Source organism: Oncorhynchus gorbuscha, linkage group LG11 (assembly GCF_021184085.1).
Source record: "Oncorhynchus gorbuscha isolate QuinsamMale2020 ecotype Even-year linkage group LG11, OgorEven_v1.0, whole genome shotgun sequence".
Lineage (NCBI taxonomy): Eukaryota > Metazoa > Chordata > Actinopteri > Salmoniformes > Salmonidae > Oncorhynchus > Oncorhynchus gorbuscha.
In genome coordinates, this window is record NC_060183.1 from 66,673,987 (window position 1) to 66,700,756 (window position 26,770).

The following is a 26,770-nucleotide window of genomic DNA, read 5'->3' on the forward strand; positions in this document are numbered from 1 at the left end:
TGTCACGGTGTCTGTAACACCATGTGTGACCTAAAAATAAGGAATGAGCTGAACACTGTTTGAAAAGAAACAAGAACGAAAGTCAGCTTTAAAATTGGTCTGTTTTTTTGTCTGGATTTTGTTATTCCATTTGAGAACCCCTCAGCCCTATACAGAATAATTTACAATCAAGCAATGCATTTGCATGAAGCATATCTGAACATTTGATTGCCAACCATTTAAGTTAAAAGTGATGGGATAAAGACATAGTGTAACGGCGTTCGTCTGTTGAAGAAAGAGAGTCGGACCGAAATGCAGCGTGTTGGTTACTCATGACTTTAATGAACTGAATCGCGGTACATGAAATAACTGAAATACTAAATACAAAAACAACAGAACGGAACGTGAAACTTATTACAGCCTATCTGGTGACTACTACACAAAGACAGGTACAAACACCCACGAAATACAAAGCGAAAGTCAGGCTGCCTAAATACGGTTCCCAATCAGAGACAAGGATAAGCACCTGACTCTAATTGAGAATCGCCTCAGGCAGCCAAGCCTATACTGTCACGCCTTGGTCATTGTATCTTGTGTTTTTGTTATATGTTTGGGTAGGCCAGGGTGTGACATGGGTTTTTATGTTGTATTTCGTATTGGGGTTTGTATTAATTGGGAGTGTGTATTATTAGGGGTGTGTCTAGTTAGGCTTGGCTGCCTGAGGCGATTCCTAATTGGAGTCAGCTGATTCTCGTTGTCTCGGATTGGGAACCGTATTTAGGCAGCCTGAGTGCGCGTTGTATTTCGTGGGTGATTGTACCTGTCTTCGTGTTAGTCACCAGATAGGCTGTATTAGTTTCACTCGTTTGTTGTTTTTGTATTTTCAGTTATTTCATGTACCGCATTATTCTTCATTAAAAGTCATGAGTAACCTACACGCTGCATTTCGGTCTGACTCTCTTCAAACAGCAGACGAACTACATTACAGAATCACCCACCACCATTCACAGGCCGAGCAGCGTGTGAACTGGCAGGATCTAAAGGAGGACGCTATGGACGGCAGAAGCAGGGATTATACCACATGGGAAGAAATCGACAGGTGGGCAGCCGACCCAGAGCGAGTGCAGGAGCCCGCCTGGGATTCCCTACAGCAATGCGAAGAGGGCTATACACGTATGGAATCGAGAAGGAAAGCATTGCTATACAGAGCGAAAACTGAAGGTAACAGGGGAAAGCGCAGAGAGAGAGTGGCTGAGTCAGGAAACAGACCTGAGCCTACTCTCCCTGTTAATCGTGAAGAGCAGTTGCAATGGGAGAGAATGCATCATTTGGAGATTTGGACATGGGAGGAGGAATTAGACAGTCAAGGACCCTGGGAGCAGCCGGGAGAATATTGCCGTCCCAAGGAGGAAATAGAGGAAGCTAAAGCGGAGAGGCGTATGTATGAGGAGGCAGCACGGCGATGCGGTTGGAAACCCGGAAGTCACTCCAAAAAAAATATTGGGGGGGGGGCTAAAAGGGAGAATAGTTATGCCAGGTAGGAAACCTGCGCATACTCCCTGTGCTCACCGTTGGGCTAGAGAGACCGGGCAGGCACCGTGTTATGCTATGGAGCGCACGGTGTTTCCAGTGCGGGTGCAGAGCCAGCTGCGACACATACCAGCCCTTCCTATTGGCCGGGCTAGAGTGGGCATCGGGCCAGGTAAGCTTGGGCAGGCTCGGTGCTCTAGAGCTCCAGTGCGCCTGCACAGTCCGGTCTATCCAGAGCCACCTCTACACACCAGTCCTCCGGTAGCAGCTCCCCGTACCAGGCTTCCTGTGCGTGTCCTCGCGCCAGTACCACCAGTTCCAGCACCACGCACCAGGCCTCCAGTGCACCTCGCCTGTTCAGCGCAGCCAGTGCTTTTCTCCCCTCCTGCGCTGCCGGAGTCTCCCGCTTGTTTAGCGCAACCAGAGCTGTTCTCTTCTCCTGCGTTATCGGAGTCTCCCGCCTGTTTAGCGCAGCCAGAGCCTTTCTCCTCTCTTGCGCTGCCGGAGTCTCCTGTCTGTCCAGCGCCACCAGTGCTACCAGTCGGCCCAGCGCGTCCAGTGCGCCTCGCCTGTTCAGCGCAACCAGAGCTTTTCTCCTCTCCTGCACTGTTGGAGTCTCCCGCCTGTTCAGCTCAGCCAGAGCCTTTCTCCTCTCCTGCGCTGCCGGAGTCTCCTGTCTGCCCAGCGCCACCAGTCGGCCCAGCGTCACCAGTCTGCCAGGATCCGCCAGAAGTGCCAGTCTGCCAGGATCCGCCAGAAGTGCCAGTCTACCAAGATCTTCTAGATCGGCCAGACAACCTGAATCATCCAGGTCCACCAGCCAGCCAGGATTTACCGGAGCCTACTACCTGCCTGAGCTTCCTCTCAGTACTGAGCTTCCTTTCAGTACTAGGCTTCCTCTCTGTACTGGGCTCCCTCTCAGTACCGGGCTTCCCCTCAGTACTGGGCTGCTTTGGTCCCGGGCTGCCCCTCTGTCCAGGGCTGCCCCTCTGTCCTGAGCTGCCCTGCTGTCCTGAGCTGCCCCTCTATCCTGAGTTGCCCCTCTATCCTGAGCTGCCCCTCTATCCTGAGCTGCCCCTCTATCCTGAGCTGCCCCTCTGTCCCGAGCTGCCCCTCTGTTCCGAGCTGCCCCTCTGTTCCGAGCTGCCCCTCTGTCCCGAGCTGCCCCTCTGTCCCGAGCTGCCCCTCTGTCCCGAGCTGCCCCTCTGTCCCGAGCTGCCCCTCAGTTATGTGGGGATCAGGGTGAGGACTATTAGGCCATGGTCGGCGGAGAAGGTGGATTATCCTAGGACGTGAAGGGGAGGAACTAGGACATTTATGGAGTGGGGTCCACGTCCCGAGCCAGAACCGCCACCATGGACAGACGCCCACCCGGACCCTCCCTATGCTCTTGAGGTGCGTCCCAGAGTCCGCACCTTAGGGGGGGGGTTCTGTCACGCCTTGGTCATTGTATCTTGTGTTTTTGTTATATGTTTGGGTAGGCCAGGGTGTGACATGGGTTTATATGTTGTATTTCGTATTGGGGTTTGTATTAATTGGGAGTGTGTATTATTAGGGGTGTGTCTAGTTAGGCTTGGCTGCCTGAGGCGATTCCTAATTGGAGTCAGCTGATTCTCGTTGTCTCGGATTGGGAACCGTATTTAGGCAGCCTGAGTGCGCGTTGTATTTCGTGGGTGATTGTACCTGTCTTCGTGTTAGTCACCAGATAGGCTGTATTAGTTTCACTCGTTTGTTGTTTTTGTATTTTCAGTTATTTCATGTACCGCATTATTCTTCATTAAAAGTCATGAGTAACCTACACGCTGCATTTCGGTCTGACTCTCTACAAACAACAGACGAACTTCATTACATATACCACACCCCTAATCAGCCGCGATCCCAAATAATACAAACCCCAATACGAAACACAACATATAAACCCATGTCACACCCTGGCCTACCCAAACATATAACAAAAACACAAAATACAATGACCAAGGCGTGACACATAGAAGGTTGGGAAAATGGGTGCGTGGCTTGAAGCTTCAGTCCATGAAGATAAACATACTGTAGGTTCTTTTTTTATTTGACATTTATTTAACCAGATAAATCAATTAACCTCTACAGGATCGGTGTCCCCCACTGGATGATTAAGCTAAAGTAGGCTAATGTGATTAGCATGAGATTGTAAGTAACATGAAATTTCCCAGGACATAGACATATCTGATGTGGGCAGAAAGCTGAAATTATTTTTTTATCTAACTGCACTGTTCAATTTACAGTAGCTATTAAGATGGCAGGTGTTTTACATGGCAGACGTTTTACATGCCCCCAGCCAATTGTGATTTTTTTGATTGTTTATTTGCGTTGTTTGTAACTTATTTTTGTACTTATTTTGAACATAATGTTGCCGCTACCGAAAATAACTTCTGGACATCAGGACTGTGATTACTCACCAGGGACTAGCAGAACCCTTTCTTTCCTTTCACAACTCTGACGAGCCCGACGTGAAGGATATACTGCTTCTTTGGGAACAGGCCCGATCCCTGTGATCTGCATGAGGAGGCGGCGGAGAAAGATCGAATAAACCCCCACTTCCCTCCATTCTGCTAGCAAACGTGCAATTCTTGGAGAATAAAATTGACAAGTTACGCAGAAGATTAAACTACCAACGGGACATTCAAAACTGTAACATCTTGTGCTTCATGAAGTCGTGGCGGAACGACAACAATGTCAACATACAGCTGGCTGGTTATACGATGTGCCAGCAGGGTAGAACAGCGGCATCTGGTAAGACAAGGGGTGGCAAACTATGTATTTTTGAAAATAGCAGCTGGTGCACGATCTAAGGAAGTCCCGAGCTATTGCTCGCCTGAGGTAGAGTATCTCATGATAAGCTGTAGATATCTACCTCCGAGAGTTTTCATCTGTATTCTTCATAGCTGTTTACATACCACCACAGTCAGAGGCTGGCACTAAGACAGCATTGAAATAGCTGTATTCCGCCATAAGCAAACAAGAAAACGCTCACCCAGAGGTGGCGAAACTAGTAGCCGGGGACTTTAATGCAGGGAAACTAAAATAATTTTTACCTAATTTCTATCAGCATGTTAAATGTGCAACCAGAGGAAAAATACCTCTTGACCACCTTTACTCCACACACAGAGACGCATACAAAGCTCACCCTCGCCCTCCATTTGGCAAATCTGACCATAATTCTATCCTCCTGATTCCTGCTTACAAGCTAAAATTAAAGCAGGAAGCGCCAAGATCAACAAAAAAGTGGTCAGATGAAGCAGATGCTAAGCTACATGACTGTTTTGCGAGCACAGACTGGAATTTGTTCCGGGCATCCTCCGATGGCATTGAGGAGTACACCACATCAGTCATTGGCTTCATCAATAAGTGCATCGATGAACGTCATCCCCACAGTGACCGTACATACCCCAACCAGAAGCCATGGATTACAGGCAGCATCCGCCTCTAGAGGCTAGAGCTGTCGCTTTCAAGGAGCGGGACACTAACCCAGAAGCTTATGAGAAATCCCGCTATGCCCTTTTGATGAACCATCAAACAGGCAAAGTGCTGTTGACGCATATCCCAAGGAAGATATTGGGGTCAAATTTGTCTCCACTTTTGTGAATTGGGGTGATCAGTCCTTGGTTCCAAATATTGGGGAAGATGCCAGAGCTAAGGATGATGTTAAAGAGTTTTAGTATAGCCAATTGGAATTTGTTATCTGTATATTTAATAATTTCTTTAAGGATACCATCAACACCACATGCCTTTTTGAGTTGGAGGGTTTTTATTTTGTCCTGTAGCTCATTCAAGGTAATTGGAGAATCTAGTGGGTTCTGGTAGTCTTTAATAGTTGATTCTAAGATTTATATTTGATCCTGTATATGTTTTTGCTCTTTATTCTTTGTTATAGAGCCAAAATGATTGGAGAAGTGGTTTACCCATACATCTCCATTTTGGATAGATAATTCTTTGTGTTGTTGTTTGTTTAGTGTTTTCCAATTTTCCCAGAAGTGGTTAGAGTCTATGGATTCTTCAATTACATTGAGCTGATTTCTGACGTGCTGTTCCTTCTTTTTCCGTAGTGTATTTCTGTATTTTTTTTGTGATTCACCATAGTGAAGGCGTAGACTCAGATTTTCCGGGTGTCTATGTTTTTGGTTGGACAGGTTTCTCAATTTCTTTCTTATATTTTTTCATTCTTCATCAAACCATTTGTCATTGTTGTTCATTTTCTTCGGTTTTCTATTTGAGATTTTTAGATTTGATAGGGAAGCTGAGAGGTCAAATATACTGTTAAGATTTTCTACTGCCAAGTTTACACCTTCACTATTACAGTGGAACTTTTTACCCAGGACATTGTCTAAAAGGGATTGAATTTGTTGTTGCCTAATTGTTTTTTGGTAGGTTTCCAAACTGCATTCCTTCCATCTATAGCATTTCTTAATGTTACTCAGTTCCTTTGGCTTTGATGCCTCATGATTGAGTATGGCTCTGTTCAAGTAGACTGTGATTTTGCTGTGGTCTGAAAGGGGTGTCAGTTAGCTGACTGTGAACGCTCTGAGACACTGGCATAGTTGTGCCTAGGTGGGCATATGGGGGAGGGAATGCTAGCCCTCTCCCCTCCTCTCTCTTTCCCCTCTCCTAGCCCCCTCTCCACCTCTCTCTATCCCCTCCACTAGTCCCCTCTCCTCCTCTCTATCCTCTCCCCTAGCCCCTTCCCTCTTCTCTCTATCCCCTCTCACAACCCCCTCTCCTCTTCTCTCTATCCCCTCCCCTAGCCCCCACTCCTCTTCTCTCTATCCCCTCCCCTAGCCCCTCTACTCTTCTCTCCATCCCCTCCCCTAGCCCCCTCCCCTCCTCTCTCTTTCCCCTCTCCTAGCCCCCTCTCCTCCTCTCTATCCCCTACCCTAGCCCCCTCTCCTCTTCTCTCTATCCCCTCCCCTAGCCCCTTCTACTCTTCTCTCTATCCCCTCCCCTAGCCCCCTCTCCTCCTCTATATACTGTATATCCCTTGCCCTAGCCCCCTCTCCTCCTCTATACTGTATATCCCTTGCCCTAGCCCCCTCTCCTCCTCTATACTGTATATCCCTTGCCCTAGCCCCCTCTCCTCCTCTATACTGTATATCCCTTGCCCTAGCCCCCTCTCCTCCTCTATACTGTATATCCCTTGCCCTAGCCCCCCCCAGACAGCACTGACTCTATACGAGGCTAGCAGCTCATCTGGTTTAGATTTTAAGAGCACCACAGCGACATAAGCATCAAACAGCCCTGGAGCAGATGGAAGCAGGCAGTCCGTCTCTATACCAAGACCTCTCACTCCAACTGCGGCCTGATTCTATCATCCAGTCACTGATGCTGGGTGCTGGCATTCATTAACCAACAGATTCCTCTTCCCGTCATCCTTCCAAAAGCCCCTTAGTATTCCAGAGAGATACGGACACAATCAAACCCAACTAAGACCTAACTGATCGTTCTTGAAAAATAAAGAAATCTTTGTTTGATAAGTTCATGTTGAAATCATGAAATTAATAATATCTGTTTGGAACAACAGGTCAAGTTTGCATGTTGTAATTGTACTGCAGAAATTACAAAAAAAAATTGGGGAGCGGCTGCTTGCCTGGTACTGCTTGAATAAACCGGCTGATGGAAATGAGATAATGGGTTCAGATATGGAGCCAGTTTCTGTTAGTCCATCCAAGCCTTACGTTCCCTGGCTCTCTGACTACTAGACTAGTGTGTGTGTATGTGTGCGTGTGTGTATGCTTCCATGTGCGTGAGTGTGTGCTGCATTTATATTCATCCCTATTTCCTACTGCACCAAACCCCCCTCCAGACCTCCCACGTCTTCCACAGAGGGGGGTCTTGGAAACAGAGTTTGGTCGGGTAAATAAATAGTGAGATTTAGAGGATGGCGTGAAGGACGGGGGGATCAGAGAGAGGAGGAGAGAAAGCAGCTGTACTGTATGTATTTGAACAGGATGCTGCTATAATGTCATAAACAACATTACACCTCAAAACCTTCCTTTTAATTTCATCACTGCTTTTCACCTAGATAACAACCTCCATCAAACCCAACATTCTCTTTGATTTGAAATGTACACTGTTCTGTTCCTAGCATCTGTAAGACTTCATAAAGGCAAAGTACAATTGTATTGTACTACTGTAAACTGAGTACAGAACAGTGCCATTTCTATTGAAAGTGCCTCTTGCTGTCTCCTAATGTACACTCAGGCATTTGTCTTTTGCCTTTAGCTAAGACGGGGAAATGTACTTAGTCTACTTACGCATTTCCAAAAGTGTTTTCTGTGAGTGGCTTTTTCAATGGAGTGCAATTAGGCTTTATGTGTAGAGAGTACTGCATTTAGATAGATAGATAGATAGATAGATAGATAGATAGATAGATAGATAGATAGATAGATAGATAGATAGATAGATAGATAGATAGATAGATAGATAGATAGATAGATAGATAGATACTGTTAAACAGGTGAGGCAGAGGTAGGGATTCAGGTTGGCTGTGGAGAGAGATGGAGGGAAGGGAGGATGGGCGAGCAAGGGAGGTGAGCAGAGGCACTAAAGGAAAGGAGCAAGGATGGTAGTGAGGGAGGATGAGGGAGGGAGGGAAGGAGAGGGTAAAAAGAGAATGTGAGATGGAGAGAGAGAGAGCAGGGATGAGGGCAGCAAGGGAGAGGAGAAGGTCTGCAGTGTGTTTGTGATGAATGGGCTCCACTCCTGAGAAGTCTGCAGCTGTTGCGGGAAGGAGAAAGAATGGGGGTTGATGGAGGATCAGGGAGAGAGAGAGAAAGACACAGAGAGAGAAAGACAGAGAGAGAGTTAGAGAGCAAGAGAGTTGGAGAGAGAGATTTGAGAGAGAGAAAGAGAGAGAGAGAGAGAGAGAGAGAGAGAGAGAGAGAGAGAGAGAGAGAGAGAGAGAGGAACAGAGAGGGAGGGAGAAGGGGAGGCAGGGATGAGGGCAGCAGAGTGGAGAGAGAGAGAAGAAGGTCTGCAGTGTGTTTGTGATGAATGGGCTCCACTCCTGAGAAGTCTGCAGCTGTTAGTCTCACATACAGAAACATGGTACACTGCTGGAGAGTGGAGGAGGGGAGGTGAGGGGAGGGGAAGGGGAGAATAGAGAATGGGAGGGGGGAGGGGGAGAGGATGTGGACAGGATAAGAAAGCAGGAGAGAGTTGGTGAGGGGGAGAGGAGAGGAGAGGAGAGGAGAGGAGAGGAGAGGAGAGGAGAGGAGAGGAGAGGAGAGGAGAGGAGAGGAGAGGAGAGGAGAGGAGAGGAGAGGAGAGGAGAGGAGAGGAGAGGAGAGGAGAGGAGAGGAGAGGAGAGGAGAGGAGAGGAGAGGAGAGATACTAAATAGCAGTGCAGAGTTGATCAGAGTAGAGCTGGGTAGATCCTATTAGAGCTGGGTAGGTCACCGTAAAGCTGGGTAGATCCTATTAGAGCTGGGAAGATCCAAGTAGAGCTGGTTGGAGTAGAGTATAGCTGGGTAGATCATAGTTGAGCTGGGTAGAGTAAAATATAGCTGGGTAGATGAAAGAAGAGCTGGGTCGATCAGAGTAGAGCTGGGTAGATCAGAGTAGAGCTGGGTAGAGCAGAGTAGAGCTTGGTAGAGCAGAGTAGAGCTGGGTAGAGCTCGGTATATCAGAGTAGAGCAGAATAGAGCTGGGTAGAGCAGAGTAGAGCTGGGTAGATCAGAGTAGAGCTGGGTAGAGCAGAGTAGAGCTTGGTAGAGCAGAGTAGAGCTGGGTAGAGCTCGGTATATCAGAGTAGAGCAGAATAGAGCTGGGTAGAGCAGAGTAGAGCTGGGTATATCAGAGCAGATCTGGGTATATCAGAGCTGAGCTGGGTAGATAAGAGCAGAGCTGGGTAGATTAGAGTAGAGCTGCGTAGATCAAAATAGAGCTGAGTAGATCAGAGTAGAGCTGGTTAGATTAGAGTAGAGCTGGTTAGATCAGAGTAGAGCTGAGTAGATCAGAGTAGAGCTGGGTAGATCAGAGTAGAGCTGAGTAGATCAGAGTAGAGCTGGGTAGATCAGACTAGAGCTGGGTAGATCAGAGTAGAGCTGGGTAGATCAGAGTAGAGCTGGGTAGATCAGAGTAGAGCTGGGTAGATCAGAGTAGAGCTGAGTAGATCAGAGTAGAGCTGGGTAGATCAGAGTAGAGCTGGGTAGATCAGAGTAGAGCTGGGTAGATCAGAGTAGAGCTGGGTAGATCAGAGCTGGGGTGAGCTATCTGTCTCTCCAGATTCCTATTTCAATTCAATAGTGGAGGGGAAGTTCATTGTAAATTAGCTCCAGTACATGCTGAATTTAGACATTACATGAATGTAATGAAGTAATGATGTTGAAGATGATGATGGTGAAGATGGTGAGCATGAGGAGGAGGATGATGATTATGATGATGAATGACTTTGTCAATGGTGAGTATCAATTGATCTTAAAATATGCAGTAACTGCTGATGTAATTGGTATCAGAGCGGAACAGGTCCGTTTACAGAAGAAGCAATGAACTAAAAACAACAGTAACACTAGTCCAGGCCCATGCAGGAAGAGCCTCAGTAACTGAACTGTGCTCAGTCATCTTCACAGTCCGTACTGTCTGTCAGCACTTTGTGACCATTAAGTCTATTATGGCTCTGACATAGACACAGACACACAATCAGTTCTTAGTGCGATTGAATAACCCTCAACTCTTTGTGTTATGATGAACAATCACTATGTTTTATTAGCTAGCCTATTATATTGAATGACTGGCATTACATGCTTGGATGTGAAGCATTAGTATTAGCCACCTCAGTGAAGACCTAATATGCTATGGTCGAAACGACACCCTATTGCCTATGTGGTGCACTACTTTGACCAGAGCCCACTGATTGGTGGAGTCATTTAAATGAGGTAAATGTAAAAACTGTGTTGATTTCAGAGGTAAAAAAAGAACCAGAAAGGAACAGTATAAACCAGTACTTTATCATCATGCTAGTCAGAACTGTGGACCAGAACAAAACAACAGTGCCACAAAAGTGGCAAAGTCGATATCCACGTTTTATAAACACAGCTATTTTTATTTGTGGTCGGAAACATTATTTACATTTAATTATATGACGGGAGGGTGTGCATTTTTTTTTACAGAACAAGGGAAGTGTTGTGTAAAAATTTGTTTAACTTAATGTTTGTGAGGGAGGTAAAAAAAAATAATCTATTGCACCTTGAGTTGGACCAGCACCCCAAGTAAATGTCCAACTGTCCCTAATTGCAACATTAGTGAAGTGAAGTTTGATGAATTGTAGGCTTAGTTATTTTGTTAGGGTTTGCAGAGTGCTTATTCTGTCACAGTTGTTATATGGAGGAGAACAAGGCACAGCGTGGTAAGCGTACATTCTTAATTTATTAAAGAAATGCAACACTGAACAAACTATACAAAACGAACCATGACGCTAATACGGCTCATGCAGACAGGCAACTAAACACAGAATAAGAACCCACAAATACCCTATGGCAAATGGCTACCTAAATATGGTCCCCAATCAACGATAGACAGCTGCCTCTGATTGGGAACCAATTCAGGCCACCATAGACCTACATATACCTAGATATACAAAAAACCTAGACAATACAAAAACTAACATACCCACCATAGTCACACCCTGACCTGACCAAATAATAAATAAAACAAAGATAACTAAGGTCATGGCGTGATATGTTCTTCCAACTGTGTTTCTCCAACGTAATGACCAAAGAGCATATTCAACAGTAAAGTGTCTGTGGTTAATATCCCAGAAAATAGTTTATTTTCTATATTTAAAGACAGAGAGAAAAACTATTTAAGTGGTCAAAAGTGATTGATTCCATAAGAGGAGGGTAACCTTGGAAACCAGATGTTATTCTTAGGCTGTCAAACAATTTTTTAAAAATGTAATTGAGTTAATCGCAGGATTTGCTTTTATTTCGCAAATTCCGAATTTTGTCAAATTGAGCTGTAAAAAATAACAAATTCGTATTTACAATGACGTCCTACCCCGGCCAAACCCGGATGACTAGGGGCCGATTGTGCTCCGCCCTGTGGGACTCCCAATCACGTCCGGTTGTGATACAGCCTGTATATTGATACAGCCTGTATATTCAATTTTTATTCAAACGATTTCAGACCATGCGATTAATTGTGATTACAAAAAGTTAACTAGATGTGACGAGCTGGAGCTACATACAGCCCAAAAGTCATTTTCCCTGAGGCTTTAGAAGACATATGCATTTAACAGTTTGTTTTTGGGACATAATAAATATGATTATCTCGTTCACTTGGGGGAAATTAATTTACTTCTTGAAAGTCTTTCTGTCTGAAGCCAGCTCTTCTTGTATTTCCCAAAGCAATTACAGTCAGGTTGAATTTAGACCAGTTCTTTCTGCTCGCTAGCTCTCTTTGCGGTGGAGGTCTGGGTTTCAGTGTTTCCTCTTATTCCTCTTCCATTCTGCTGTGGCTGTGTGAAGAGCTAGAGTACATGTATGGTGGCTGGTTAGAGACACAGCTTCATGGCACACTCTACTGGTGGCTAGAGAAACTACACTTACTGTGGCCTGGATCTGTCAGAGGAGAAAATCGTTACAGCATCCATCCTCCTTGGTGTGTGTGTGTGTGTGTGTGTGTGTGTGTGTGTGTGTGTGTGTGTGTGTGTGTGTGTGTGTGTGCGTGCGTGCGTGCGTGCGTGTGTGTGTGTGTTTGCGACTGTGTGTGAGTGTGCCTGCTACTGAGAGCCCATATGATGGTCCTGTAAGACACACTTTACATATCTATCTACGTGTGGTGTGTTGTAACTGCCCCCTCTCCTCTCTCTAGTCCAGGTGTGTGTGTTGTAAATGCCTCCTCTCTCTAGTTCAGGTGTGTGTGTTGTAATTGCCTCCTCTCCTCTCCTCTCTCTACTCCAGGTGTGTGTGTTGTAAATGCCTCCTCTCCTCTCTCTACTCCAGGTGTGTGTGTTGTAACTGTCTCTGCTCCTCTCTCTACTCCAGGTGTGTGTGTCGTAATTGCCTCCTCTCCTCTCTCTAAGGTGTGTGTGTTGTATATCCTCTCCTCTCTCTCTACTCCAGGTGTGTGTGTTGTAATTGCCTCCTCTCCTCTCTCTACTCCAGGTGTGTGTGTTGTAACTGTCTCTGCTCCTCTCTCTACTCCAGGTGTGTGTGTTGTAACTGCCTCCTCTCCTCTCTCTACTCCAGGTGTGTGTGTTGTAATTGCCTCCTCTCCTCTCTCTACTCCAGGTGTGTGTGTTGTAATTGCCTCCTCTCCTCTCTCTACTCCAGGTGTGTGTGTTGTAATTGCCTCCTCTCCTCTCTCTACTCCAGGTGTGTGTGTTGTAATTGCCTCTCTCTACTCCAGGTGTGTGTTGTAACTGTGCTCCTCTCTCTACTCCAGGTGTGTGTTGAATTGCCTCCTCTCCTCTCTCTAGTCCAGGTGTGTGTGTTGTAACTGTCTCTGCTCCTCTCTCTACTAGGTGTGTGTGTTGTAACTGCCTCAGGTGTGTGTGTTGTAATTGCCTCCTCTCCTCTCTCTACTCCAGGTGTGTGTGTTGTAATTGCCTCCTCTCCTCTGTTGTAACTGTCTCTGCTCCTCTCTCTCTCCAGGTGTGTGTTGTAATTGCCTCCTCTCCTACTCCAGGTGTGTGTGTTGTAACTGCCTCTCTCTCTCTAGTTCAGGTGTGTGTGTTGTAACTCTCTCTCCTACTCCAGGTGTGTGTGTTGTAATTGCCTCCTCTCCTCTCTCTACTCCAGGTGTGTGTGTCTCTAGTCCAGGTGTGTGTGTTGTAACTGTCTCTGCTCCTCTCTCTACTCCAGGTGTGTGTGTTGTAATTGCCTCCTCTCCTCTCTCTACTCCAGGTGTGTGTGTTGTAATTGCCTAAGGTGTGTGTGTTGTAACTGTCTCTGCTCTCTGGTGTGTGTGTTGTAATTGCCTCCTCTCTCTCTAGTTCAGGTACTCCAGGTGTGTGTGTTGTAACTGCCTCCTCTCTCTCTCTCTACTGCAGGTGTGTGTGTTGTAATTGCCTCCAGTGTCCTCCTCTCCCCTCTCTAGGTGTGTGTGTTGTAACTGTCTCTGCTCCTCTCTCTACTCCAGGTGTGTGTGTTGTCACTGCCTCCTCTCCTCTCTCTAGTTCAGGTGTGTGTGTTGTAACTGTCTCTGCTCCTCTCTTTACTCCAGGTGTGTGTGTTGTAATTGCCTCCTCTCCTCTCTCTACTCCAGGTGTGTGTGTTGTAATTGCGTCCTCTCCTCTCTCTACTCCAGGTGTGTGTGTTGTAACTGTCTCTGCTCCTCTCTCTACTCCAGGTGTGTGTGTTGTAATTGTTGTACTCCAGGTGTGTGTGTTGTAACCTCCTCTCTCTCCAGGTGCTGTGTTGTACCTGTCTCTGCTCCTCTCTCTACTCCAGGTGTGTGTGTTGTAACTGCCTCCTCTCCTCTCTCTAGTCCAGGTGTGTGTGTTGTAAATGCCTCCTCTCCTCTCCAGGTGTGTGTGTTGTAACTGCCTCCTCTCCTCTCTCTCTCTGTGTGTGTGTGTAATTGCCTCCTCCTCTCTCTACTCCAGGTGTGTGTGTTGTAATTGCCTCCAGGTGTGTGTGTTGTAATTGTCCTCTGCTCTCTCTACTCCAGGTGTGTGTGTGTAAATGCCTCCCTCTCCTCTCTCTACTCCAGGTGTGTGTTGTAAATGCCTCTCTCCTCTCTCTACTCCAGGTGTGTGTGTTGTAATTGCCTCCTCTCCTCTCTCTAGTTCAGGTGTGTGTGTTGTAAACTGCCTCTCTCCTCTCTCTACTCCAGGTGTGTGTGTTGTAATTGCCTCTAGTCCAGGTGTGTGTGTTGTAACTGTCTCTGCTCCTCTCTCTAAGGTGTGTGTGTTGTAATTGCCTCCTCTCCTCTCTCTAAATGCCTCCTCTCCTCAGGTGTGTGTGTTGTAACTGTCTCTGCTCCTCTCTCTACTCCAGGTGTGTGTGTTGTAATTGCCTCCTCTCTCTCTCTACTCCAGGTGTGTGTGTTGTAATTGCCTCCTCTCTCTCTCTCTACTCCAGGTGTGTGTGTTGTAACTGCCTCCTCTCTCTCTCTCTCCAGGTGTCTCCTCTCTCTACTCCAGGTGTGTGTTGTAACTGTCTGCCTCTCTCTCCAGGTCCTCTCTAGTCCAGGTGTGTGTGTTGTAAGGTGTGTGTGTTGTAACTGCCTCCTCTCCTCTCTCTAGTTCTCCTCTCTCTACTCCAGGTGTGTGTGTTGTAATTGCCTCCTCTCCTCTCTCTACTCCAGGTGTGTGTGTTGTAATTGCCTCCTCTCCTCTCTCTAGTCCAGGTGTGTGTGTTGTAACTGTCTCTGCTCCTCTCTCTACTCCAGGTGTGTGTGTTGTAACTGCCTCCTCTCCTCTCTCTAGTCCAGGTGTGTGTGTTGTAAATGCCTCCTCTCTCTAGTCCAGGTGTGTGTGTTGTAACTGCCTCCTCTCCTCTCTCTACTCCAGGTGTGTGTGTTGTAATTGCCTCCTCTCCTCTCTCTACTCCAGGTGTGTGTGTTGTAATTGCCTCCTCTCCTCTCTCTACTCCAGGTGTGTGTGTTGTAAATGCCTCCTCTCCTACTCCAGGTGTGTGTGTTGTAATTGCCTCCTCTCCTCTCTCTGGTTCAGGTGTGTGTGTTGTAACTGTCTCTGCTCTACTCCAGGTGTGTGTGTTGTAACTGCCTCCAGGTCCTCCTCTCTAGTCCAGGTGTGTGTGTTGTAACTGTCTCTGCTCCTCTCTCTAGTCCAGGTGTGTGTGTTGTAACTGTCTCTGCTCCTCTCTCTACTCCAGGTGTGTGTGTTGTAATTGCCCCTCTCCTCCAGGTGTGTGTGTTGTAACTCTCTGCTCCAGTCTACTCCCTCCAGGTGTGTGTTGTAACTGTCTCTGCTCCTCTCTCTACTCCAGGTGTGTGTGTGTTGTAACTGTCTCTGCTCCTCTCTCTACTCCAGGTGTGTGTTGTAACTGTCTGCTCCTCTCTCTAAGGTGTGTGTGTTGTAATTGCTGTTCCTCCTCTCCTCTCTACTCCAGGTGTGTGTGTTGTAACTGTCTCTGCTCCTCTCTACTCCAGGTGTGTGTGTTGTAATTGCCTCCTCTCCTCTCTCTACTCCAGGTGTGTGTGTTGTAACTGTCTCTGCTCCTCTCTCTACTCCAGGTGTGCCTCCTCTCCTCTCTCTAGTCCAGGTGTGTTGTAACTGCCTCCTCTCCTCTCTCTACTCCAGGTGTGTGTGTTGTAATTGCCTCCTCTCCTCTCTCTACTCCAGGTGTGTGTGTTGTAATTGCCTCCTCTCCTCTCTCTACTCCAGGTGTGTGTGTTGTAAATGCCTCCTCTCCTCTCTCTACTCCAGGTGTGTGTGTTGTAAATGCTGTCTCTGCTCCTCTCTCTACTCCAGGTGTGTGTGTTGTAAATGCCTCCTCTCTCTAGCCAGGTCCTCTCTCTCTCTCTACTCCAGGTGTGTGTGTTGTAATTGCCTCCTCTCCTCTCTCTACTCCAGGTGTGTGTGTTGTAAATGCCTCTCCTCTCTCTACTCCAGGTGTGTGTGTAACTGTAAATGCCTCCTCTCCTCTCTCTACTCCAGGTGTGTGTGTTGTAACTCCAGGTGTGTGTGTTGTAAATGCCTCCTCTCCTCTCTCTACTCCAGGTGTGTGTGTTGTAAATGCCTCCTCTCCTCTCTCTACTCCAGGTGTGTGTGTTGTAACTGTCTCTCTCCTCTCTCTACTCCAGGTCCTCTCCTCTCTCTAGTTCAGGTGTGTGTGTTGTAACTGTCTCTGCTCCTCTCTTTACTCCAGGTGTGTGTGTTGTAATTGCCTCCTCTCCTCTCTCTACTCCAGGTGTGTGTGTTGTAATTGCCTCCTCTCCTCTCTCTAGGTGTGTGTGTTGTAATTGCCAGTTCAGGTGTGTGTGTTGTAAATGGTGTGTGTGTTGTAACCCTCCTCTCCTCTCTCTCTGTGTGTGTTGTACCTCCAGGGTGTGTGTGTTGTAAATGCCCCTCTCCTCTCTCTACTCCAGGTGTGTGTGTTGTAATTGCCTCCTCTCCTCTCTCTACTCCAGGTGTGTGTGTTGTAATTGCCTCCTCTCCTCTCTCTACTCCAGGTGTGTGTGTTGTAAATGCCTCCTCTCCTCTCTCTACTCCAGGTGTGTGTGTTGTAATTGCCTCCTCTCCTCTCTCTAGTTCAGGTGTGTGTGTTGTAACTGTCTCTGCTCCTCTCTCTACTCCAGGTGTGTGTGTTGTAACTGCCTCCTCTCCTCTCTCTAGTCCAGGTGTGTGTGTTGTAATTGCCTCCTCTCTCTAGTCCAGGTGTGTGTGTTGTAACTGCCTCCTCTCCTCTCTCTAGTTCAGGTGTGTGTGTTGTAATTGACTCCTCTCCTCTCTCTACTCCAGGTGTGTGTGTTGTAATTGCCCCCTCCTCTCCTCTCTACTCCAGGTGTGTGTGTTGTAAGGTGTGTGTGTTGTAACTGCCTCCTCTCCTCTCTCTAGTCCAGGTGTGTGTGTTGTAAATGCAGGTGTGTGTGTTGTAAATGCCTCCTCTCCTCTCTCTACTCCAGGTGTGTGTGTTGTAATTGCTCCTCTCCTCTCTCTACTCCAGGTGTGTGTGTTGTAATGCCTCCTCTCCTCTCTCTACTCCAGGTGTGTGTGTTGTAAATGCCTCCTCTCCTCTCTCTAAGGTGTGTGTGTTGTAATTGCCTCCTCTCCTCTCTCTAGTTCAGGTGTGTGTGTTGTAAATGTGTGTGTTGTAACCTCCTCTCCTCTCTCTAGTTCAGGTGTGTGTGTTGTAAATGCCTCCTCTCCTCCTCTCTAGTTCAGGTGTGTGTGTTGTAAATGCCTCCTCTCCTCTCTCTAGTTCAGGTGTGTGTGTTGTAATTGCCTCCTCTCTCTCTCTAGTTCAGGTGTGTGTGTTGTAACTGTCCTCTCTCCTCTCTCTACTCCAGGTGTGTGTTTGTAATGCCTCCTCTCCTCTCTCTACAGGTCTGCCTCCTCTCCTCTCTCTACTCCAGGTGTCTGTCTCTCTAGTCTCTCCTCTCTCTAGGTGTGTGTGTTGTAACTGTACTCCAGGTGTGTGTGTTGTAATGCCTCCTCTCCTCTCTCTAGTTCAGGTGTGTGTGTTGTAAATGCCTCCTCTCCTCTCTCTACTCCAGGTGTGTGTGTTGTAAATGCCTCTGCTCCTCTCTCTAGTTCCAGGTGTGTGTGTTGTAAATGCCTCCTCTCCTCTCTCTAGTCCAGGTGTGTGTGTTGTAAATTGCCTCCTCTCCTCTCTCTAGTTCAGGTGTGTGTGTTGTAAATGCCTCCTCTCCTCTCTCTAGTTCAGGTGTGTGTGTTGTAAATGCCTCCTCTCCTCTCTCTAGTTCAGGTGTGTGTGTTGTAAATGCCTCCTCTCCTCTCTCTAGTTCAGGTGTGTGTGTTGTAAATGCCTCCTCTCCTCTCTCTAGTTCAGGTGTGTGTGTTGTAAATGCCTCCTCTCCTCTCTCTGTTCACTCCAGGTGTGTGTGTTGTAATTGCCTCCTCTCCTCTCTCTACTCCAGGTGTGTGTGTTGTAAATGCCTCCTCTCCTCTCTCTACTCCAGGTGTGTGTGTTGTAAATGCCTCCTCTCCTCTCTCTAGTTCAGGTGTGTGTGTTGTAATTGCCTCCTCTCCTCTCTCTACTCCAGGTGTGTGTGTTGTAAATGCCTCCTCTCCTCTCTCTACTCCAGGTGTGTGTGTTGTAAATGCCTCCTCTCCTCTCTCTACTCCAGGTGTGTGTGTTGTAACTGTCTCTGCTCCTCTCTCTACTCCAGGTGTGTGTGTGTGTATCGACTTCACCACAGGACCAACCTGCGAGCGTTGTCTGGGTGGTTACTATGGTAACGCGTTGAATGGCATGCCCAATGACTGCAGACCTGCCCGGACCGTACCAGCTGTGCTCAAATGAGCACGGGGGAGGTGGTCTGTACCAACTGCCCTTCAGGACAGAGGGGTGAGCTAAGATCATATTACATGACTGGTAGATGTCGGATAATGGGAACAAACCATTCCATTTTCCCATGATGAGCAGACCTCACCTGCGTTAAACTGGGCTGCATCCCAAATTGCAACCTATTTCCTATACAGTGCACTACTTTTGACCAGAGCTTGGGCTCTATTCTAAAGTAGTGCAATATGTAGGGAATAGGTTGCCTTTTAGGACACAGCCATTGAGTTCATTGCTTGCTCAGTGAAGCAGATTTACACAAATTGGCTGACAGATTTTTAATAAAACCTGTACTGGTTTCCTCACTGTCTTGATAAAATTAGTCATGATCCTATCATGTAGAGCACAGTGTTTGAATTAAAATGTCCATATTCCTTTGTCAGGTTTGGGCCATTCATTAATTTCCAGAATTTCATTACCAAATATTGATTTAGGTTGAAATGAAAATGGCCCCCAAACCCTCCAGCCCAACATCATCCATAACTCACCTATCAAAAAACCTGTCACCTGTCACCCCACGACACACACACAAACACACATATACACATGCACATACACACACACACCTTCTCTCCACAGGCATCAGATGCGAGATGTGCGAGGACAGTTTCCACGGCGACCCCCTGGGCCGGTCAGGGCCGGTTCAACCGTGTGAGAAGTGCGACTGTAACGATAATGTGGACCCCAACGCGCTGGGCGTGTGTGATCACATGACGGGACACACCGAGGGAGACCATTGCCAACGCTGCCGACAAGGTTACTATGGGGACGCCCTGGACCGCACTGTGGCCCAGAAGTGCAAACGTGAGTGTGGAAACTTGGGAAGGGTGTATATAGGGTTGGGTTAGAGTTACAGGTTTTTAATTAAGGGGAAATATACAATTTTACATCTTAAATGTAACTAAATGTCATGGAAAATGTAATCTACATAATCCCCAAAAGTAATTATTTAACTACTAATGATCCAGACTCCAAGAATGGTTCAAATCTCACCTTTGGGGTAAAAAATAGTTATAAATTGCTGAGGTGTAGTCACTTTTGAGAACACAAGCTCAAGTACAAAGTACAAATGTGATAAAAATATGAAAATATAAAAAATGTTATATAATGTATTTCCTATGACTAAGTATAAGATTTCACCTTCTTTATAACTGTAAAATACATATTTGTATATTTAGTGTCAGAGAAAATGTACAAAATGTCTCTCTTGATCAAAACATCCGCCCCATCATTGTCAACATCTCACAGAGCTCTAGTTTAGCTTCCTGGACTCGTTAGGAACACGCCCCATATTACTTTCGTCTGTCTATGACAAACAAACAAAAAATTGGGGGTTTAAAATCTATGAATTATTTTAGATTAGTGGCTTTAAATCGATCTCTGAATCTGCTACCGTGACGAAACCACTCTCCTGCTGCGTTATGATGTAAGGGTTTCCAGTGGCTGTGATGTAGGGTGAAGCCAGCAGCTCATAGGAGGCACATCCCTGTTTCGTACAGGCAAAAGAGACATATTCCTGTGTCTGTGAGCATCAGGGCTACCGCTCATTGCAAGCCATTTCCGTCCACAGTGTCCACAGATCGTTTTCTAAGCTAAAATGTTGGTTGGAACAGGTACCAGAACCACGCAGGTCCCCTAAACAGGGGTCGTTACATCGAAGACAATTTAAATGAAGAATGCATTAGAAATATGGTGACATGTATCGGAATGTGTGAGTCTGTACATTTCAAAGTGTGTTAGTGCGTTATATTGTGTGTTTGTGTATCTGTGTACTTGTCCTTTATGTGTGGGTGTCAGTGTGCCTTCATAATGAACTCTTCTTGAGGGTTTTGAAAGTGCTTTCCTCTTACTGATTTATCACCTGGATTTGAGCAATTCTCACCATTCTAAAGATTCTTGATAGCATACGGATGGAATGCTCAGGAAAACACATACACAAACAAACACACACATTTCTACAAACATCAATGACATCATACCTGTTCAGACCCACGTGTTCCCACCACAACCATACACATCATGTATATCTCACAACCACACTCCCCCTCATCCTTCATCCCTGGAACTTTCCAGTGCTTGTAGCACTCCATGCCATATGGTGTCAAATTGTACTGTTCTATTTTTCTCCGTAGCCCAGACCTTTTCAATATTTCAATAATAATATATTTGATTCATCCACTGTTGTAGTGATGGAGGAGCATTGGATTTCTAGTTTTTAAGTACACGTTTTTTCAAAATCATTGACAAGAAAAGTATGGTCACCTCACCCTCATATTCCATGTCTTGAAATATGCAGATAGACGGATTAAAAGTCAACTTACATCGTAACACTTCTGACAGCCAGCTTTCTAACTCCGCCCATAACTTCTGGACTTTATAGCGTTCCCAGAACGCATGAATCATTGAGTCCTTCTTGTACTTTACACATGACTCTGCCGTTGTGCTGTAGAACATGTGAATTTAGTCTCTTGTATATTACATTCTATACATTATTTTATACTGTATTGAGCGTACATTTTCGTTAACGGTAATTTCACTACTTTTGTTCCAACACTCCCTCGATCTTGTGCCTATAATCAAGAGATGATCAGTTGGATAGTCTTTCTGCATGGTTTTGTATTTATCACCTATCATATATGTATCCTTTTATGAGTCAAATAAGATTCCCTCAACATTTCTTTTATGTCCAAAAGATTTCAGGTGAAACAAAAGATTTCAGGTGGAGCTCAAAGAGTCTTCCTTAGAGTTAGGTGGTTAGAAGTGCCATTAGGAACTCCACGGGGACTGGAGTGGAGCTCAAAGAGTCTTCCTTAGAGTTAGGTGGTTAGAAGTGCCATTAGGAACTCCACGGGGACTGGAGTGGCGTTGGAGTGGTTGAAAAGTGGGAGAACACTGAGTTTTACAGGCTCTCTTAGAGTGAATAGCAGTCATAGACCTACAGATTCTGTATCTTTATTCATCTGTATAAGGTAAAGGTGTCACTTAAAAGGGGTTCTGGGAAAGATGCAGAGAGCAGTCTGCCCTGATCAGTTGACCTTCCAACTAAAGTATTTTGTTAGTAGAAAGAGTACATTTTCTTATCAGCAAATTTTATCCTGATAAACATGAAGAGACTTGGAGGATTAGGTTAGTGTAGGGTTATGAGAGCGAAACATAGAGAAAGAAAGAGAGAGGTACAGATTGAGATAGAAAGAAAGAACAAGAGTGTGATAAATAGAGAAAGAGAAATAGAGACACATAGGTACAGGGAGGAAGAGAAAGAACATACACAAATGTAGAGAGAGAGAGAGAGATATGCCTCCCCTTGTCCCTCTCTCCATCCCTGCCCCCCCTTGTCCCTCTCTCCACCCCTGCCTCCCCTTGTCCCTCTCTCCAACCCTGCCTCCCCTTGTCCCTCTCTCCAACCCTGCCTCCCCTTGTCCCTCTCTCCAACCCTGCCTCCCCTTGTCCCTCTCTCCATCCCTGCCTCCCCTTGTCCCTCTCTCCAACCCTGCCTCCCCTTGTCCCTCTCTCCACCCCTGCCTCCCCTTGTCCCTCTCTCCAATCCTGCCTCCCCTTGTCCCTCTCTCCAACCCTGCCTCCCCTTCTCCTTCTCTCCACCCCTGCCTCCCCTTGTCCCTCTCTCCAACCCTGCCTCCCCTTGTCCCTCTCTCCACCCCTGCCTCCCCCGTCCCTCTCTCCACCCCTGCCTCCCCCTGTCCCTCTCTCCAACCCTGCCTCCCCTTCTCCTTCTCTCCACCCCTGCCTCCCCTTGTCCCTCTCTCCAACCCTGCCTCCCCTTGTCCCTCTCTAAACCCCTGCCTCCCCTTGTCCCTCTCTCCACCCCTGCCTCCCGCGTCCCTCTCTCCACCCCTGCCTCCCCTTGTCCCTCTCTCCACCCCTGCCTCCCCTTGTCCCTCTCTCCACCACTGCCTCCCCCTGTCCCTCTCTCCATCCCCCTGCCTCCCCTTGTCCCTCTCTCCACCCCTGCCTCCCCTTGTCCCTCTCTCCAACCCTGCCTCCCCTTGTCCCTCTCTCCACCCCTGCCGCCCCTTGTCCCTCTCTCCAACCCTGCCTCCCCTGTCCCTCTCTCCACCCCTGCCTCCCCCTGCCCCCCTCTCTCCCACCCCTGCCTCCCCCTGTCCCTCTCTCCACCCCACCCCTGCCTCCCCCCCTATCACTCTCTCCAGCCCTGCCTGTTCCTCTCTCCACCCCTGCCTCCCCTGTCCCTTTCTCCACCACTGCCTCCCCCTGCCCCTCTCTCCAACCCTGCCTCCCCTTGTACCTCTCTCCACCTCTGCCTCCCCCTGTCCCTCTCTCCACCCCACCCCTGCCTCCCCCTATCCCTCTCTCCACCCCTGCCTGTTCCTCTCTCCACCCCTGCCTCCCCTGTCCCTCTCTCCACCCCTGCCTCCCCTGTCCCTCTCTCCACCCCTGCCTCCCCCTGTTCCTCTCAGCCTGTAATTGCGACCCAATGGGTTCCAGCTCCATGCAGTGCCACAAGAACGGCACCTGTCCCTGCCGCCAGGGCTTCGTGGGGTACAGGTGTGACCAATGTGAGCTCAACTACTTCCACAACAGAGCCACACACCAGTGTGAGGGGTGCCACGTCTGCTATGGGCTAGCCAAGGAGCAGGTAAGAGTGTTGCTCCTGTCTGTCTGCTATACTCTTTTTGACCAGAAAGCATCATATACATGGATAGTAAGAGTGGTTCTGTTTTGCTCGCTCAGATGCATTCTGTGGTGAGATAGTTACAGTGCACTGTTCGGATGCTGGAGTTGAAAGTGAGAATGTAACTTACTTCTAAAGTGATTTGTTTGACAATCCGATGAAAACATCATGAGTGGTTGTGTTCATGCCACATTTAAAGTTAGTAAATTGTTACAGTTATGTTGCATGGATAAATAGTCACAAACACTGAATTTAGTATTTATCAGCCAAAATCAGTAGTAAGATAACGGCTGGGCTCAGCACATAATGTTTTGTTTTCACAAAACTAGGATAAGACACACAAAGCTATGAGCTATTACAGGGTGCTACTAAGATGAGACACGAGGCTATAAACTACTAGAGGGTGCTACTAAGATGAGACACGAGGCTCTAAGCTACTAGAGGGTGCTACTAAGATGAGGCACGAGGCTATAAGCTACTAGAGGGTGCTACTAAGATGAGACACGAGGCTCTAAGCTACTAGAGGGTGCTACTAAGATGAGGCACGAGGCTATAAGCTACTAGAGGGTGCTACTAAGATGAGACACGAGGCTCTACTAAGATGAGGCACGAGGCTATAAGCTACTAGAGGGTGCTACTAAGATGAGGCACGAGGCTATAAGCTACTAGAGGGTGCTACTAAGATGAGGCACGAGGCTATAAGCTACTAGAGGGTGCTACTAAGATGAGACACGAGGCTATGAGCTACTAGAGGGTGCTACTAAGATGAGGCACGAGGCTATAAGCTACTAGAGGGTGCTACTAAGATGAGACACGAGGCTCTACTAGCTACTAAGATGAGGCACGAGGCTGCTACTAAGATGATGAGACACGAGGCTCTATAAGCTACTAAGATGAGGCACGAGGCTGCTACTAAGATGAGACACGTCCTCTAAGCTACTAGAGGGTGCTCTAAGCTACTAGAGGGTGCTACTAAGATGAGGCACGAGGCTATAAGCTACTAGAGGGTGCTACTAAGATGAGACACGAGGCTCTAAGCTACTAGAGGGTGCTACTAAGATGAGGCACGAGGCTATAAGCTACTAGAGGGTGCTACTAAGATGAGACACGAGGCTCTAAGCTACTAGACACACGGTGCTACTAAGATGAGGCACGAGGCTATAAGCTACTAGAGGGTGCTACTAAGATGAGACACGAGGCTAAGATGAGGGTGCTACTAAGATGAGACACGGCTATAAGCTACTAGAGGGTGCTACTAAGATGAGACACGAGGCTATAAGCTACTAGAGGGTGCTACTAAGATGAGACACGAGGCTATGAGCTACTAGAGGGTGCTATTAAGATGAGACACGAGGCTATGAGCTACTAGAGGGTGCTATTAAGATGAGACACGAGGCTATGAGCTACTAGAGGGTGCTACTAAGATGAGACACGAGGCTATGAGCTACTAGAGGGTGCTATTAAGATGAGACACGAGGCTATGAGCTACTAGGGTGCTATTAAGATGAGACACGAGGCTATGAGCTACTGCTATTAAGATGAGACACGAGGCTATGCTACTAAGATGAGACACAGGCTATGAGCTACTAGAAGATGCATGAGGCTTTCACGAGGCTATGAGCCCTAGCCACTAAGAGGCCATATCATCATACAGGAATGTATCTCAATCAATACTGGAAATAGAATCTGTGAATCTGAATGCACGATTTCAAGTCACCCACCCTGTTCATCTGGCCGCCCCTCTCATCAAACCTCCCACTCAAGTTTAGTAGTCTAACCCCCTCTGAAATCACCAATTCTCCTTCCGGTCATTTCTTCCACCGGTTGTTTCTCCCACACTCGCTGCAAGCTATCTGGGCCTCTCTGTGGCATGCAGGCTGAGTTTGTTTCAGGTTTTGATGTCACGTGCCCAAGTACAGGGAAATGCCTTTCTTGCAAGCTCTAATCCCAACTAAGCAGTAATCAATATCAATATAGTACTAAATATAAAATATGATACAACAAAAACACACAAGAAATAAAAATATGCAATAACAGGAGAAAGTAAAAGCTATATACAGGGTCAGTTCCAATACCATATTTACAATTTGCAGGGATACTGAAGTGATAGAGGTAGTACAGTATGTATAGGGGTATGTTGACTAGCCATCTTCAAAATAAATACACGGGTTAACTCATATAGTCAGTGTAGTCATTTTGTTAGCTGTTTATCAGTATTATGGTCTGGGGATAGAAGCTGTTCAGGAGCCTGTTGGTGTCAGAACCTGATGCACCGGTACCGCTCGTCATGCGGAGCAGAGAGAACAGTATATGGCTTGGATGGCTGGAGTCATGATTTTCCGGACCTTCCTTTCTCCCCACCCCACCCCACCCCTGCCTCCCCCTATCCCTCTCTCCACCCCTGCCTGTTCCTCTCTCCACCCCTGCCTCCCCTGTCCCTTTCTCCACCCCTGCCTCCCCCTGCCCCTCTCTCCACCCCTGCCTCCCCCTGCCCCTCTCTCCACCCCTGCCTCCCCCTGTCCCTCTCTCCACCCCTGCCTCCCCTTGTCCCTCTCTCCACCCCTGCCTCCCCTTGTCCCTCTCTCCACCACTGCCTCCCCCTGTCCCTCTCTCCATCCCTGCCTCCCCTTGTCCCTCTCTCCACCCCTGCCTCCCCTTGTCCCTCTCTCCAACCCTGCCTCCCCTTGTCCCTCTCTCCACCCCTGCCTCCCCCTGTCCCTCTCTCCACCCCACCCCACCCCACCCCTGCCTCCCCCTATCCCTCTCTCCACCCCTGCCTGTTCCTCTCTCCACCCCTGCCTCCCCCTGTCCCTCTCTCCACCCCTGCCTCCCCTTGTCCCTCTCTCCACCCCTGCCTCCCCTTGTCCCTCTCTCCACCACTGCCTCCCCTGTCCCTCTCTCCACCCCTGCCTCCCCTTGTCCCTCTCTCCACCCCTGCCTCCCCTTGTCCCTCTCTCCACCCCTGCCTCCCCTTGTCCCTCTCTCCAACCCTGCCTCCCCCTGTCCCTCTCTCCACTCCTGCCTCCCCCTGTCCCTCTCTCCACCCCTGCCTCCCCCTGCCCCTCTCTCCACCCCTGCCTCCCCCTGTCCCTCTCTCCACCCCACCCCACCCCTGCCTCCCCCTATCCCTCTCTCCACCCCTGCCTGTTCCTCTCTCCACCCCTGCCTCCCCCTGTCCCTCTCTCCATCCCTGCCTCCCCCTGTCCCTCTCTCCAACCCTGCCTCTCGTTGTCCCTAACTCCACCACCGCCTCCCCATATCCCTCTCTCCACCCCTGCCTCCCCTTGTCCCTCTCTCCAACCCTGCCTCCCCTTGTACCTCTCTCCACTTCTGCCTCCCCCTGTCCCTCTCTCCACCCCACCCCTGCCTCCCCCTATCCCTCTCTCCACCCCTGCCTGTTCCTCTCTCCACCCCTGCCTGTTCCTCTCTCCACCCCTGCCTCCCCTGTCCCTTTCTCCACCCCTGCCTCCCCCTGCCCCTCTCTCCACCCCTGCCTCCCCCTGCCCCTCTCTCCACCCCCGCCTCCCCCTGTCCCTCTCTCCACCCCTGCCTCCCCTTGTCCCTCTCTCCACCCCTGCCTCCCCTTGTCCCTCTCTCCACCACTGCCTCCCCCTGTCCCTCTCTCCATCCCTGCCTCCCCTTGTCC

At 48.1% G+C, this 26,770-nt stretch overlaps 2 protein-coding genes across 2 annotated transcripts in view; both read left to right on the plus strand.

Annotated features, from left to right (window-relative positions):
• The window catches only part of LOC124047707 (laminin subunit gamma-3-like), a 187,714-nt gene extending 162,645 nt beyond the window's left edge, over positions 1 to 25,069 (plus strand). The window contains 5 exon segments of the mRNA XM_046368013.1: positions 18,301 to 18,399; positions 18,402 to 18,479; positions 19,053 to 19,277; positions 22,910 to 23,088; positions 25,001 to 25,069. Of these exon segments, the coding sequence (XP_046223969.1) occupies positions 18,301 to 18,399; positions 18,402 to 18,479; positions 19,053 to 19,277; positions 22,910 to 23,088; positions 25,001 to 25,069 (650 nt within the window).
• The window catches only part of LOC124047931 (laminin subunit gamma-3-like), a 44,440-nt gene continuing 40,530 nt past the window's right edge, over positions 22,861 to 26,770 (plus strand). Inside the window, exon 1 of the mRNA XM_046368278.1 lies at positions 22,861 to 23,088. The gene's annotated coding sequence lies outside the window, so the exon portion shown is untranslated. The remainder of the gene's footprint in view (positions 23,089 to 26,770) is intronic.